The sequence below is a fragment of the Etheostoma spectabile genome, chromosome 6, assembly GCF_008692095.1.
Source record: "Etheostoma spectabile isolate EspeVRDwgs_2016 chromosome 6, UIUC_Espe_1.0, whole genome shotgun sequence".
Lineage (NCBI taxonomy): Eukaryota > Metazoa > Chordata > Actinopteri > Perciformes > Percidae > Etheostoma > Etheostoma spectabile.
The window spans coordinates 10029454-10046784 of NC_045738.1; the positions used below are offsets into that span (position 1 = coordinate 10029454).

A 17331-nucleotide genomic window follows, 5' to 3' on the forward strand; every position below is an offset into this window, starting at 1 on the left:
CATTACCTGTTCATGTACCTCGATAATGTTCTAAACCGTCCCTGATTAAAGTAAAAACATGGGGGCGTGTTTCTAGTCCTCGCTGCTTCATGCGCATTAGCAACGAGCGATCAGCAGACAGACAGAGCTGTAAAGATGGCGGCCGGTTCAGGGGCTGCAAGCGGGCACGGAGCCCGCAGCTCCAACGCTGGTCTGGAAGCGTCTTTGGATCGACGGTTTCAAGGAGTATCCAACACTATGGAGTCAATACAGGGACTTTCAAACTGGTGCATTGAAAACAAAAAGCACCACTGCCTAATCGTTCGTCACTGGATGAAGTGGCTCAAGAAATGTGAGTAGCTCGCCACTCAGCCTAACTTAACTGCTAGCTTACATAAGCTAACGTTAATTCAAATGCATGTATGCGTTGACCGTGATCAGCTTGTCAAATTCAGGTTCTTGTGATAGCTTTGAGTGAAGTGAACGGTCATTCAATGCATCACAAAATAATGAATAAAAAGTAAATTGCACATGTTGAGTGCGTGTTTGAAATGTTGGCGTTGTAATCATTAACATTAGCCGCTAACAGCAGATAAGCTAACGCTAACGTTTCGCTGCTAGCGTGACGGTCTCACTCCTAGCACTGTTTACAGGCCTCCTGTCTAGGTTAGACCGATGCTGCTTTTCACGAAGAAATAGCATGCATTACACTGCTTATCTCAAAGAATGAACTCTCGAGATAAAAATGGCCACAAGGTGCTTAGTTACATTTAGTTTTATGTCAGCTTTAGTAGTTTTTTTTGGAGTTTGTGTGTGCAAGTTCAGTTCTGGCTGACGGTTAGCCAGTAGTCTAACATTCATGCATTGTTGATGTGATACGGTGGATAATATTTTTTTTTAGAGTAGGCCTACAGGGTTGAATAAAATAAAGGGTAACACTTCTCGAATTATATCGTCCCTTTTCTGTTGAGTATGTAAAAAGTAGAACGAGGTACCAGGAGGAACAACAAACGGAGTCAAAAGCAATGTACATTTAAATTTCATGTTGTGAACTACTGATGCGCTATAGAGAAGCACCCTAAAAATATTTCCTCCAACTCTGCCCACTATATTGTCATTGCTTCTAATAAAAGTCCATTTCCGTCAAAGTGACAAAAAAACATCCTGTTAGTCGTTTATATTGTGAAACTTTCTCAAAATGATTTCTTAAATTAATGAGAAACTCTTTTTAAATAATGACTCCGTATCTCAAAATAACGACTTAACTTTAGTAGAAAGTTCTCCTTGTTTTGAGATACAAATGTATTATTTTAAGATACTAATTCATTGAGAACTTCTAACTATTACTAACTCATTATTTTGAATAGTCATTATTCTGAGAACGTTTCTCATCAGATTATGACTTCAGGATCTTTCCCCCCCCCCACTACATTGGCTGAAATGGGCGTCCAAAGCTTTGCTTCTTACCAACCTGTATATTCTTTAAATGTTAAAAGATTTTGATATATGCTCTTTATCAGCGACGCATCACAAGTAGCGTCACCATAGCCTTTACAAATGAGTGTTAGGATGCGTTCATACCAGCTGATGGGGATCCCGAAATATTCTGCAGGGTTCTTCTGTTGTGCGAGTCTCACTGAAACGGCCCATTTGTGTGCCATTCTGTTGTGGCTTTAACACTCCAATGTAGCACAAGTAAAAATTATCTGTGTTATGATTACTGCTGTGTTTTATACACATTATAAAACAGCGCTCTGACTCCATCCTACAGCGATGTCAACAAAGTTCCTTCATAGCTGGGTCTTATGAGGTATTATGGGTCATGCATGGGTCATGGTGATGGGATATCCACTTTTAGTTTTGAAATTAGATGTAATCCCAAGACCACATTACACAATCTAAACAATACCTGTGCAGCATATAGCTTCATTAATATGAAAGTAGGCATACCCATAGTCGTCTTTGTCAACTATGGGGTCTTTTGAAGAGTTTAATTAAATTGAGGTAACAAGGTGCCAGCCACTGAACTGCCCTCACTTTTTTAGCTCATGTTCTTCAACTACAGTGCCATCAATGAAGTGGTTATATTTTAACCTGGCTGTTTCTTGAGATCACAGGTCATTTTTATGTTGCTCTGGTTATCTCCACCCCTCTAAGAATCAGTCTTCCTAAGATTATATCCAAAAATCACAATAGCAACATCAGAAATTAGGTTGTTATTACTTACAACTACAGTATGCCTTTAGCTGTCTTTTACCAAGTTTACAGAAATGTGTACTGTCTCTAACCTAACACCATTCTGAAGAAAACAAGAATCATTTCAACATTTGTAGAGGAATTATTGAGTTATAAGCTGACTGTTTTTAAAAACCATGGAGTAATTATTCAGTAGTAGTAGTAGATTTTATCAGCTTGTCAGCTGAGTGTGGGCAGAACAAGGCAGCAGAGTACCCCACATATTTTGTGCTTGGTCTATAGATGTTAATGAATTCAGGAATGAATGTAATTGATACGGAACTGCTTGATGGAGGCATAATTTAGCTTTTGCATTGTTTTTGGTAGTGTGCGAAATTGGTAGAATTCACAAACAATATGCTGGAAAATCTTGTCTGTTAGTTGATTACATGTTCCCGCCATGCTTTTTTTTTTTTATAATTATTATTATTATAAAGTTTTTTTTGGGCTTTTCTGCCTTTAATGGACAGGAACGCTATTTGAGAGAGGGGGGGGGTAAGACATGCAGGAAATTGTCACAGGTCAGACTTGAACCCTGGTCCTCTGTATTGAGGTATAAACCTCAATGTAGATGTGTGCCTACTCTACCCACTGAACCAACCCAGCCATGTGTCTCCCCCCCATTTTGTGGAGAATAATTTAGTATTTACCCCTTAGGCTTGGACTCATTACAATGGCACAATAATAATCTGTAGTATTTACTTATTGCTGTGGCAGATTTTAAAAAGTTTAGTTTGCCATATGTTTTTAAAAAGACATGCCAGTTGATATTTAATTTGTAAGAGGATTGGTGGCCTATTATGAAGTAAATACCTAGAAGCTGATATAAACTGTACCTTATGTTTACCTTATGTTACCTAGTTTGTTTGAAGCAGGATTTAAAAGATTAATTGGATTGCATTTGCTTGACTTTTTTTGTTGTTTTTACATAATGTTAATTTGATTGTTACTTTAAAGCTAGATGCAAGGAACTTGGTTGGATTTGAATGTTAATTCAAAAATGTTATTTAATCTTGACCTGTATAAAGTATATTAGTTGTGAAATGTGAAAAGAAATAAGTACAAATGTTGAAAGCCAAAGAATGAATCCACATCATAAAATAGTCTTAAAAGCGGAGTTTCTAAAACAGTGTCTTGCAAACTTGGCTGCTGAAACAACATCAGAAAATACATTTTGATTGCATTTGTTATAGAGTTGTATTGTGTCCTGGAAAACTTAAATAGATGCCTCAGCCCTAAAATGTGGAGCTATTTAGTTATCCATTAGGGATTTCAAGTTAAATTGCCAATGTCTCAGTCAAATCATGTTGGCATTTCTTGTCCCTGCGCATCACTGCCCACAAATCAGTGCATGATAAAAACTAATGCTGACAACACACGGCAAACTGCTGTGCGCTGGCAGGGCCATTGTTTTCTGACGGAGAGCCGTACCAACTCACCAAGAGTCAATCTACCGATCGTCATCCATTGCCCGCTGTAGGCTATGACATATTTGGTTCAACCTCAGAAAAGTCCATACATGTCTAAAAAAGTGGATGCATTTTGAGTAAAGACAATCCATCCCAACCAGTATTGGTGTGTGACAAATTTACTTTATTGATCAATACTCCATTAGGGCTTTGAGATGTTTATTACGTAGGATAATGAACCTGTTCCAGTGTTAGTTGAGAAGTGTTACTTTTAGTGAGGATGATTAAAAATTGAGGGTGCAAACATAAGGTACAATTATAGTTTTGTGTGAACTGTGTAGACCCTGACCGATGATTTTAAAGGCCGATACACAAATGGCCATACATTTATGTATGACATTTACTCAAAACTACAAAAACGATCAATTACCACCTGAAATAATTCTCGGCTTTAGATGACTCATGCAAGTAGTTTGTGGTTGTGATGAATCTGAATCAAATTGCGTGTATACAATATTCAAAGAGAGCTAAACAGAACTTTTGAAATAGGAAAATATTGTTGTTTGTGAAAGACAGTTTGTTCATTTTATTGCTTCATTGCTAAGTTTTGAATGTATCCAATATATTTGATATTCAACTTGATTAAATCTTTTATTGATTTAGTCTTTGGAAGTATTGAATAAAAGCTACATTTAGTTGGTCGGGTTAGCTCAGTTGGTAGAGCGGGGGCATATATACAGAAGTTCACTCCTCGACGCAGCGGCCGCGGGTTCGACTCCGACCTGCGGCCCTTTGCTGCGTTTCATTCCCCCTCTCACTCTCGCCTTCATGTCTTCATCTGTCTTGTGTAAATAAAGGCTTAAAATGCCCCAAAAATAATCTATATTTAGAGAAATCACTACTACTTCTTCTTTTTCTTTTCTTAAAAATATTCTATACAGAAAATGCACATCAAATGATTGTGAGTAGTGAATTTTGTACTCAGGTAGAACATTATTAAATGGATGGACTATTTGTTCATTTTTCGTGTGTTAAAGGACACATACATCTGTTTGTTGTTACAAAAGTAGTTTATGTTAAATAAAGCCTTCAGTTTTTTGCCCATGGCGGTTTATTTTGGCATGATGGTTTTACCTTGTATAATAATAATTAGGGCTGCAACTAATGACTGCTTTCATACATCTGTTGATCATTACTTTGATCAGTCATTTATTACTCTGATAAACAAAACAGATTTTTTCAAATTATTATTCTTAGCTAACCAGATGGCAGGTATTTCTGTCCGTAACGTTATCAATCAATCAAAATTGATTTATATAGCACTTTACAGCAACCAGCAGGTATCCAAAGTGCTTAACAGAATGAGTAAAATCACAGCATACAATAGAAAGAGTGAAGATAGAAAACAGTAAAATCAGAAAAGGTTACAAAGAAACAAAAGAATGAAATTGTCACACCACTTCTACGTATTAAAAGCCAGACTGAATAGATATGTTTTGAGTTTTGACCTAAAAAGAGCGACATCTGTAACAGTGCGAATATCAGGGGGCAACTTGTTCCAGAGTCTCGGGCAGCAACTGCAAAAGCCTGATCACCGTCAAAATAGACACAAGTCTGCAGGAGATGACAGATTTAGCTCACGCTTATTAGCTGAAATGAGTTTGAGAGACACAAGGTAAACAGCTATGATGCCGTGCATCATAAAGGACCCAAATAATACATTATGACATTTTCTGGCAACTATTTCAGAATCAAGTTTAAATGATTTAATCAATTAGTTTCTGCAACCCTAATGATAAAGACACAACCGGATTTTTCTTAGCAGATGATATGTTAACTTTTGGCACGTAATATTATACCCCTTTTTGGCATAAATAATACTCAAGTTGTCATTTTTATGTTTTATAGTGTTTGACATACAAATGCTAAGACCTAAATGAAGTTGGTGCTGCATAGTGTGGGTCTTTTCTAAATGGCTCATTCAAGTCACAACATCCTCACTGCTTTGATGTTTCCCGTTGTGCTTCTTGTGTCATTTAGAAGCTTTTAAGTGACGTTTGCAAACTGTTTCAGAGTTGGATGGTGGAGTAGAATTAGTACATATGTTATTTGATAAATTAACCGTTTGGGTGTCATAACTGTCTGTCTTTTTCAAGTAATTAATGCAGTGTGTTTGTATGTGCATGAGCATGTGTTGGCTTTTAGTAAGGAATTGTCCTTTTGTTGTTAGAGCTATAGACTACACACTCAACAGGCTCAAGAGGCTGTATGTGCAAGTCATGTCACCCTCATTATTTGAGGCATTATTGTGAATCTGGTCAAAAATATTTATAACATAAGACCAGATCAGGTTCTGATTGTTACCCCTTATGATTTTAAAGAAATCCTGATGTTTTTAAAAAAAAATATGTTTATTTGTTTTAAAAGCCTCAGATTATGGATTATGTAATGCTGTCCTGATATTAAAAGTAAATCTGAGGAAAAAATATTAAGTGGTTTTCTTTTCTTTTTTGTGTGTGTTGTGAACAATGAATAGCATACAGTTTGCATATTGTCAGTATCAGCAGATGTGATGTATTTGAAATGGGTGAATGTTAACCTCCTTAGATAATTACAGGGCCCTAGTTTTTCCTGCAGTTTCTTTTTTCCTTTTTGTCTACTTTCCTTTTTTCTCCATCTTGCGGAGGTGACTATAAGATGAAGTTAACACAGGCTGCAGTTTCTTTGTATAGACTCTTGACTATCAGTGATGATTTGCTGATTGAACATAGGTATACATCTTGTGTCTTTCAGACTAAGATTCTAAGCGCCACACAGACATTTTCTTTTTAGCCAAAATATTGTATTTCTTTTGGAAATGTGTCACTGATACTAAAGTGAGGTGACTATGGAAACAGATTTCTGGATCTATGACTAAACTAACCGTAACAAGAGACGTAGGCTCAGTCTTGAGCCTTCTGTTTAAACGTACAGTTGCTGTTCTATCCACTGACAGGAGTTTAGTAGATCAGACTTTTAAATGAAGCCCAAGTGACACGGAAGGGCTGAAAGTATTGGATAATATTCAGTTACGAATACGGCGGATGTATTTGTATATGTGTATATTATGTGATGGTGCATATACAACAAATTTGAAGAGACGTTATTACAGCATGGTTTTGATCATTGCATTATGTTGTGGTAATAGTATAGCCTGGTTAATTCTGATATTAACTTACTTGATGTTGACTTGATATTTGAGTGTTTTTTTTGTTTTTAATATTCAGATAACGATATAGATTTAATTTTTTTACTAAAACATGTTTGATAACGATCCATAAGAGTTAAATTTTTATTTTTTTAAATATGTAAGAAGTGGGACATTTTAGAGTTGAAAAACAACTATGTAATGGCTTCACTGGTTCTCAATTAGTTCAAACAAACTATCAGTATCAACAGTAACTGTATGGACATTTTCTAAATAACAATGTCTTGTTACTTATGTTACCTTTCTATGATCTACTGGCTTTGTTTTATTATGACTATCTGACTATAAGTAATAAAATAGGAGTAACAAATGGAAGATATGTGTCAGCTACAAGGATTAGCCTACATAATTTGCTACACTGAAGCTATCCCTGAATATAATTGCACAGTTTCAATACATGTTTTTAAATGTTTTGATTTTTAGCTGTTGGAATCTTATCCTTTCTTGTGCCTTTTTTTCTCTTCAGCTGACAACAATCACCGCTTGAATCTCTTCTACCTTGCCAACGATGTGATACAGAACTGCAAAAGAAAGAACGCCATTGTGTTTCGTTCAGCCTTTGCAGAAGTCCTTCCTAATGCTGCTCAGTTCATCAGGTGAGTACACCGTTTTTATTCAGCTATAGTATTCCTTGTTTCCCACATAATTAGATTCTGTTTGCGGTGGTAGCTGACCACTGGGTTGGGGGTGCACGCGTGGAAAGAGAAGCAGACTTCCTATATTAATTGTACTGCAAATATTTTTACACAAAATTGTGCAGGTAAAAATTCAAAATTTTCAATGTAATTGTAATGGAGTAAGGGAAGGGGGCTTTCTCATCTGAACCGTATTTTTCCCAAGGGGCATGTTTAGCTCTTCAGTTGGAAAATGTAGGTGTGACTTACATAAGGTAATTGCTATTACTGTTGAAGCTAATTTGTACAATAATACAATAGTGTTATGAATACAAAACATTATGAAGTATAATGTTTTCTGTTTTGAAATATTAAATATATTGACTCAAACATATATAAATTGTCCGTGATGTAGAGTAGCAGACCGCCCCTAAAGTTTCGCATGCATGTGAAATGCAGATTGTTGCAAATGTAACCATCATAGTGTCAAATACAGTTTAAACTGATGCTGTTTCGTGACCGGGCATCAGCAGAGAGGCGGAGCGAGACAACGGCTCTGCAGCATATTCAGTCAGGTCAATGCCGTGAAAACACTCAAAACTTTGACTTTCATGTGTAGGCTATTCCCAAATGGCTCGCATCAGGTGTTAAAGTGAACTGTACCAAAACACGGGGGAAAGTATTTAACGCGACATACGAGATAATTTTTATATTTACAGGTTATGAAACTGTCTCAATTTAATACTGAAAGATGGCAGTGCGGCCTGCCGGGCTGACCGACAGCAGTTGGGGTTCCCGGAGAGCGGAGAGCTCTGCGTTCGTCAGCAGCGGTTTCTCGCTGGGCCGCCGGTCCCCAGAGCAGCGTGTTTACCTGGAGAGTCCGGTACAGTCTGACTCTGCAAATGCTGGCAGCTGAAAATCAGACGTTTTGGCGCTCGTGATATTCCTCCGACGCTCTATGCATATAAACCCTGAACAAATTGGGTACTAACTTCATAATACCCACCGTTAAACTCTAGATCGGGGCTAGCCGTCTTCTCTGTGGGGGAAAACATTGATGTCACTCGATGTCTTCTTCTTTTAATTAGCAGATCGCAAACCAAGTTAAAGGCTCATACGACACATTATTGTATAGGGGTGCGTAGAATAATCAACGGCATTAATTAATCTGCACAGATGAGTAGGGGTGCGTGTGCGTGTGAGTGAGTGAGAGTGACAGAGAGAGAGCATATACGTCAGTATGTAGCAGTCAACATTGATCAAGCCTGTCTTTCTGTTCTTCTAGTACTGAGGTGTGTAATGTTGTTTCCATTTTGCATTATTGTCAGAGATGTGAAGGTCCGCAAGTCGGTGGACAGGATTTTTACAATTTGGGAGGAGAGGAGCGTGTATCCTGAGGACGTGATTGCCCAGTTCAAAGCTGGCATGAACAAAAAGGAAAAGGAGCGAGAAAAGCAAAAGGAAAAGGAAAAGTCAAAGGAAAAAGAAAAAGAAAAAGAAAAGGAAAAGGCAAAAGACAAGGAAAAAGAAAAGGAGACGCCACCGGCAACTGGTCAGTTTGGTACATTGTTTTTTTGCTACAGTCAGAAGTGGTCATGTTTATCAAATTTAAAAGTGAAAGAACGTTTAACCTGCATAATCATTTATTTCAAATTATTTACTGTTGTAATTATAATTGCATGGTAAAGTTCATGTTTATCTTTTCTTCTCTAGCCTCGGCCAACACCAAAGCTGCCCTGAAGTCCAAGATTGTAGCGGAGTTCACAGTAAGTCTGGTTTGTTAGTGTTGTCTAGCATCTTACGTGCCTTGTTGTGTTATTATGGGTCTAAAGCATTATAATTGCTACTTAACTTATTTCTTTGCACTCCGGTTCTTTTCCAGCCATACTCCCTCATTGAGCAGTTGTCGAGATATAAGCGAGCAGTCGCAGAAGAGGAGTTAAGGGAGAAGCAGCTGGCAGCTCTAAGGGTGGATGTCTGCAGCACGGAGGCTCTTAAAAGACTAAAAGGTCAGATGTCATTGAGCTTATTTCTGCATCATCACACACTTATTGTCCTGTGTGCTGTATGTCTTAAGTTGCAAGATGTAGTAGTATTACTGCTATAATTTCTTCAGTAAAAAGTAGTTTCAATGAAAAGTGTTTACACTAAGGTATGTGTATTACCTTGGGGAAGGGAGCGAGGTAAAACACAAGGCATAGTTTTTGCAATTGGATTTGCTTTTCAATGAATGTGATCTGCATTTTATGTTGACATTGACAATGTCTTTTATTGAACCACATACAGCTATGGTAAACCTTGTATTTAATGTGTTACTTGTTTGTCAATTGTCTCATATTCCAGACAAAGCAGGTGGGAACAAGTTTGCGAAGGACTTTGAGGATGGCAGTTTGAAGCTGCAGGAGTTTGTCAGCTTCATGGAGAAGGAATTGAAAACAGGGCCTCCTCTGCTGGAAGCTTTGGGAAATGCAGACATTTTCTATGAAATGCAGTACAAGGAGGTTAAGATTGTGGCGAATGTGAGTGTTTGGTTTTTTGTGGATTGAAATTGAAAATGGTTTAGCAGAGAATATATTTCGGTTCTTGTTGAAATTAATGTAAAGACTGGTGACTCAGACATTTATTGTTCCTACGTCGCTTTGTGACACTGACTGTTGGCAAATTGATCCTAGAAACTAGCTGGAACTTGATTCATTTTTATCTTCTTCATATCTCCCATTGAATAATTTTCCCTCTTAATCTACTCAGGCATACAATGCCTTTGCCAATCGTGTGGGGAGTCTTAAAAGAAAATTGGATTCCCTCAAGTTGACTCTACCTGGACCTGAGGACTCTCCCATTCCCTCACCCTCTGAAGACGCCCCCTCTCCCACTGGCTCTGACTCCCCCATCCTGGGACTGGGGGCTAGCAGGGCCCAGGTGGATCCAGAGCTGGATGGCAAGGCCATGGATGATGGAGAAATACCCAGTGACAACAGAGATATGGAGGACATGGACTTGTCTGATGAAGAGGCTGTCGTTGCCACAGCAGGAGGTTAGTGGCCTCAGAGTGTTGTAGTTGAGTGATAATTGTCTTTTCCATACTAGGCTGACCAGTTGTTGTGATTCAGATTTGAAAAATGTGTCGGCTCTTTGATTATTTTTACTAGACGATGACAAGAAGGACAAGACATCCACTGCTGTTGCCAAGTCAGATGCGGCATCAAAGCCTCCCACCACACCTACAAAAGCGTCTAAGATCAACACTCCTTCCACAGCGGCCCCAGTGACTCCCACCGCTGCTGCCGCTCAAAGTGCCCCGACAACCCCGATGGGAGTCAATCTGGAGAAGGTGGACCTAGGAAAGATCAGCTCCATTCTCAGCTCACTCACATCTGCCATGAAAAATACAGGTGTGTTCAAAGGTTGGGTGAAGAAGAGTGTAATAATGATCAGAGCTTGCAGCTAAGAGCTCCCCAATTTTGTAGGAGCCCATGCAAGACAAAATGCAACACATGGTCATGTTCAGAAAATTGATAAAATTATCACTGATGATATTTTCCCTTTGTTTGAGCCACAAGAAGCTACTAAGGTGTTTGTCAGAACCTGCAATCATTTTCAATCACAAACTGTTGCATCAAGGTGTTTGTATTTTGGCCATAATAAAAACAAATTGTACCTGTGACTAACGGCATGACTCAATTGTAAGGTGTAAACTATTTGTCACTATTTTAACTACAATAGGTTATTCAACAATAAATGTAATTTCTATAACATAATTATAACATTTTATAAACCTTAATATAGTTACTTTAAGTTGTTTAAGTTTGAGAAGTTATGCCATATTTTGTATTTTATTAGCTGGTTGTAGGAATAGACTTAAAAAAACAATGTAAAAAGCATAGTTATGGGTAAATGTACACTACCGGTCAAAAGTTTGGGGTCACTTCGAAATTTCCATTGCACTCCATTGTAGACAGAATACCAGTTGAGATCAGTTGCATTGTTTTTTTAACCAGCGCAGCAGTTTTCATATTACATTATGTGCTTACATAATTGCAAAAGGGTTCTCCAATGTTTTCTCAGTTAGTTTTTTTTAAATGATATCAGATTAGTGAACAGAATGTGCCTTTGGAACATTGGATGAATGGTTGCTGATAATGGGCAATGTAGCTATTGCATTAAAGATCAGCCCCCCACTCAGATCAGCTGGTATTCTGTCTAACATCGAGTGGAATGGAAATTTGTAAGTGGCCCCAAACTTTTGACCGGTAGTGTAAGTTTTGCATTTTGCTGGGACTTTCTCAGGCCTCTCTTTTAAACCCATCCCTCTTTGTCTTTGAATTTTTCCCAGCAGCTAGCCCATCACCACGGCCGTCTCCAGGAACACCCACCACTCCCTCTGGCCAATCGGCAGCCTCCAAAGCGACCTCTTCGAGCCCTCACCTGGCCAGCATCCTGTCACGTGTTGACATCACACCTGAAGGCATACTCAATGCTCTGTCTAAAACTAACACACCAGGTAATACACACACACACACCGTTCACTTTTTTAATGAAAAATGTAATTTATAAAATATGTCATTATCTCTTTTTCTCTGACTCCCCCGTCCCATCTCATTTCTGTCTTGGTGCAGGTTTGTCTTCTCTCTTGCAAAGTGTGACAAACAGCACCTCGCTCCTTCCACTCGAACCTCTCCAGAATCATCAGCAGTTAAAAGCCTGCTCACCCCAACCACCCCAAAAACAAAACCCACTCTGGGCAACAGCCTCAAACGAGACACACCTGGGAGAACCAGAGATTGGGAGAAGGCGAGACCGCTGTCCCCTCCTCCTCCACCCCCTCCTCGTCCCTCAGCTTCTTCTGTCTCTCCCCCCAGCTTAGAATCAAAAATCAACAGTTTCCTGCAGGGTAATCCAGGTTTTAGTCTTGCTCTAGGTGATGTCAGTCCTGAAGGGGTGGATGGGACCCCAGTAAGAGATGAGGCTGCTGGCACCCCCACCCAGGACGAGATCATGGACACACCTGGGAGTGTGCCAGAATCTTTAGGGTCATCTGGGGGCCATAACCTCTCACCCACAGCCTACCGCAGTGAACCCTGGGATGCTGTGATCACCCCGTCGGGAAGCAACAGCAATGGAGACTTTCTGGCCTCTTCCTCCTCTTCCCGGTATGGAGCTGGAAAAAAGAGCAGCACCAAATTAAAGGACGATGGAGTGATAAATGTGAGAAAGCAGGTCTCCTCCTCCCCCAGTAATGACATGAAGGGTAAGAAAGATGGACAACACGGCCAGATCAGGATGATGGGAAACAACAGAGGGATTGGAGAAAGGAGACTCTCTGCAGGTTCTCGTAAGGCTAGCAGCAGCTCAGACGATGGAGGTCTTAGTGGTAAAAGAGAGGGGAAAAGTCAGGCGTCTCCAGGTGGAGATGGGAATGAGGGCCAGTACCATCGTATTGAGACACTAGTGTCACCCTGCACTGAAGGGGCCCCCATCCAGACTCTAGGCTACTCAAACCGCCCACTCGCTGGCGAGCGCATCAAGACGGTAGAGAGCATCCGTGTGATTGGCAGAGGCTCTCGGCGAGGGGAAGGGGCTGGCGGTCGGCCGGGGGGAGCGATGTGGTACGAAGAAGAGGAATACATGGAAGCTCAGCCTCCCTCACCCCATGCTGCCCCCCCTCCTCTTAACATTGGCACTGAGGACAGGACCCCAGCCATGCATCCTCCTCCCCCGCATCTCCTCCTCCCACATCTCCACCCTCCTCCGTCCCATCCTCACGCACATCCTCCTCCCCTAGCTCAGTTCCAAATGCCCTACCACACGGAGAACATTCAGGCTCCTCCTCCATCACTCCTCCACCAGCATCCTCCTCCTCAATCCCATTTCTTCAGCCCTCCTCCACCGATCCCTCGACCCCCTCCACCTCCCATACCACAGCGCCCTTCCCCTCCACCTACTCACCACGCTGTGCCCTCTGCAGTCATGGTGGGGGGAATGTTGGTCCCTGTGGACCGTCCCCTTCCTCCCTCTGTCAGACCTGAAGGTGTAGAGCGAGGTGGCGGAGGGCCCAGAGGAAGCAAAATGGCCCCTCCACCCCTCATGTCATCATTGCTAGGTGAGCCCCCTAAGCTGCCCCGTCCTGGCACAGTTAAAGAGCCTTTTGTCCCCCGCCATGCACTCCCTCTCCACCGCTTAGGTACCCCTGGTGTTCCTCTACCCTTACTGGGAAGAGTGAAAGAGTCTCTGAATCTACCTCTTCCACCCCCCTCTCCCACATCCTCCACACCCTCTCCCTCCACGCCTAATTCCCCTGCAGTCGAAACTCTCCCCACTCGCCTCACTGCTCAGTCCGCTCCCCCTCCTCTCCAAAAGTCCCCTACTAGTCCTCCAGCTCAGCCCCGCAATCAAACCTCTAACCCTGTTCCCCTCCTTAACTTGCCCAGTCCTCGACCCCCGATCCTCTCAGTCCCAATCCCACAGAGACCTCTGCTGCGAGGCCGAACCTCCTCTCAGCAGTTTAACCAAGATCGCCACATGGGGGGATTTCGTGGGGGAAAGCGGTCCGGTCCTCCATTCACAGGCAGTCCCTTCCATGCGCAGAAGAGACCCTTCCTACCCCCACGCTACTGATGTGGTCATCTAACACATCCTGAATGAGAAGTGGAAGCGCCCTGCACTGAAGTGCAGAGTGTGTGTTAGCCCTGCTGGTATGAGCCCAGATATCTTTACTCTGTTAATTAGCTTGAATTAAAACTACCATAGGTTGTGTGTAAATAGCAGACTAAATCTTCATGCTTCAGCAAGGTAGCCAGCTAGTCATCTTACACTGTACAGTGCAGCCATGAGGTTATGAGTTACATAGTGCAGTGTTGTGTAACAACCCTCAATTTATCCCTTTTTCCCTTTTCTCAATACAATGTAGATAAAACTTTCTTTAGGTCGGGTGCCATGACCTTAGGAAAAAAATGCAGATAGTTCAAGCTGAAATTAAACTATAGTTTAAGAGTTTGCATACTTGTGTGATTGTTGGGTCACCTGAGAGAGAACAGTAGAGTGAACGAGAGGTATGGGTCTCATAGGATACAGAGGGAAGAAACTAAAAACAGAAGGTTGAGATTTTGGGAAATAGGCTTATTTGCTGACTAACTTGAAAGTTGGATCAATATGAAGTAGATGAATACGCCTCTCATGCTGTATGTGTGCTAAACATGAAGTTACAGCTATGACCACTTAGCTTAGCATAAAAACTGGAAACGGCAACAGTTATCCTGGCTCTATCTTAAGGTAAAAAAACCCCTAAAAAAACAACCTCAGTAAGACATTAGTCTTTGTTTATTTAATCTGTACAAAACCTAAAGTGTTAAAATTATATGTTTTACGTTGAATCATGTCCCAGATATTTTTGTGAATGGATGCAGCGACTTCAGTGAGTCTCTATGCTTACTATGCTAAGCTAATGGTCTCCTGTCCCCAGCTTCATGTCATCCAACTCTATGCAAGAAAGCCAATAACTGTATTTCCCAAAATGTTCCTCTAAAAATGTTTTATGAGAGTAAGTTCCAAAATAATCTATTCTTCCATGGGTGTATGGGTGTGTGATGTGTGTCCTGACATGGTGTTTCTCATTTAAAGTGATGAGATTCGTGTTGCAGCGGAGGTTAACACTTTTTCTTATCTTCGGAGTACCTACTGTAAATAATCTTCTCTTGCTCGACCGTTTTCACCCTTCCATCTCTCCCACTGTATATTCCTAAGCTTGTAAATATAAAAACTGAGATGTCACAGCTTTTTTCTCTTCAAGCCCTTGTTTCTGTTAATGAGGACAATGAGCGTCACTCACACACCACGTCTTTACTGTGATTCAGGCCTTGATTAAGCTTTAGCTCCAGAAGAATTACTCTGCAGTATCTGTTGCTCCTTTCTGTCCTCCCTTTGAAACAACCATGCAGAAGAGGAGGGTGAAGATAATTATGTATTTTCATTTCCAACACAAATGTGTGCCTGTGCGCGCTTCAAGTTAGACTGAGTCATGAAGATACTCGATATTGGACGGCGGGTGGGGGGGGGGTATTTTACCTGAACCACACTCCTTACTAGGCTTCAACATGTACTGACTTGAATAAAATCCAGTTTCAATTCAACTTGGGGTGGGGGGGGTTATTATATTACATTTGGTCACTATCACTTGAATTGCGCTGTTGTAATTCATATGCGCTGTTCAGCTGATTTATCTGTCCGTTTTCATATATTTACATAGCTGCTGCCATTTTCATAATGCATTAACACGCATTTGTTTTTTGCGCTGTATTTTTCTGCAATGTCCCGTTTTGCAGCAGTGCCGACAGATGGTATCGGGGGCAAAAACATTTGAGCTAATTAGGATTGTTTTGAAAATGGTTTATTTGAATACGCCAGTTGTTTTGGCCTCTTCCTCTGTTTTTTTCTTTGCTAATTTCATGCTTTCGCCCTCAACCCTGTGCTTACCTTTTGCTCACATTGCTTCATCCAGAAACACCAGTGCACCTCTCAAAACTTAAGCGTTTAAAAAAAAAAAAAAAAAAAAGGGTCACCACTATGGCACTATTCCTCCATCATGTGCAGGAGTTATCGCTGTTTGGCTTCCCTCTGTTCTACACTGATGTAGTTTGCCAACGCAGGGAGAGGTGCATGTTGGGTGTTGCTGCTCAAAGCTTCATGTCTCCTGTGTTTGTCTGATCATGGAGTGTGTGTTGTCTCCAGTTCATCAAGATACACTGAGCACCTGCAAACGTTACCGCATAAAGTTAGATACATTGTAAAAATGTAACCACAGAAGAGAATATTTGTCACTACAGTGTTAGCACATCATCAGAGTTCTGATGTTTTACTGAATGTTATACAAGTCTGTTACCACCTTTTTGTAAACTGTCTTTTTTTCTGATCACTCATTGAAACAGCTAAATATCAATCCAAATCAGTTTGGTGTGAGAGAAGTTAGATTCTTAAAAAAAAAATCCTTCTTACTAAGGACCTGTCAAGTTCAACAATTCACTTGTCCCTGTAAATAACCTCTCTGTGTTTCTTTTTTGACAAATTGAGTTGGAAGTTGACTGAAGATGTGACAAAAGCTGATAGTCTGTGTATATTTGATAAGTTGAATTGCTCTTACTGCTGTTCTCATCAATGATGCTATATCACCGGCCTTTGAGTGTCCAATCCTTTCTGGTGTGATGAACATGCACTCATTCTATTATTGTCACAGTCAATATATGCATACTTTAAAAGCTAAAAACGTCCATATTTTTCTATCAGTTTTATTTTGTTTTTACACAAAGCATATTACAGATTCCATAAGGAAGACTACCATTTTTAGTGCTTTCATTGAGTTTCATTTTCCTCGCATATTTAATATATCTGTGGTTTTGCTTGTCTTTGCACCAGTGACTGTAAGCAGTCGGTGTGGTCTTAAGTTAAAAGGGAGGTGATTTCTTGTTTTCTATGACTTTTTGCCTCTTACAAAGACCTCAACATATTTTTTTTTTTTTTTTTTGTGATTGTTGCTATACATTTGCGCACTACGATGCACACTGTTGTTGGAAAGCCACATTTCAGAAATGCCATTCATTAACTTTGTGACTCTTGTGATATCAACTTTACACCGAGGTATTGGCCATTACAGTACGTGGACCGCATTTACAGAATTCACTTAATACATTGTGACATAGAGACTGTTTGATGACCCAGTTCCAGTGGACCAGCCATAACCTCAGTCACAACATTAACATAAACCTAAGCAATGGCTGTACACTTATTAGTAAATAACTATATAAATAGTTTTTTATTTAGATTACATGATGTAAGAACATGCATTCATGTTGCTAAA

General features: G+C 40.4%; 1 protein-coding gene across 1 annotated transcript; it reads left to right on the forward strand.

The window, feature by feature from the left end:
• Window positions 1-89: 89 nt before the first annotated feature.
• rprd2b (regulation of nuclear pre-mRNA domain containing 2b) lies at window positions 90-16649 on the forward strand. The gene is given in 12 exon segments (XM_032517735.1): window positions 90-118; window positions 120-331; window positions 7337-7466; window positions 8813-9036; window positions 9198-9250; window positions 9367-9493; window positions 9828-10003; window positions 10233-10518; window positions 10634-10876; window positions 11818-11985; window positions 12101-12136; window positions 12139-16649. Coding segments are annotated over 12 exon segments (3645 nt in total). The 3' UTR covers window positions 14100-16649.
• Window positions 16650-17331: the final 682 nt, after the last annotated feature.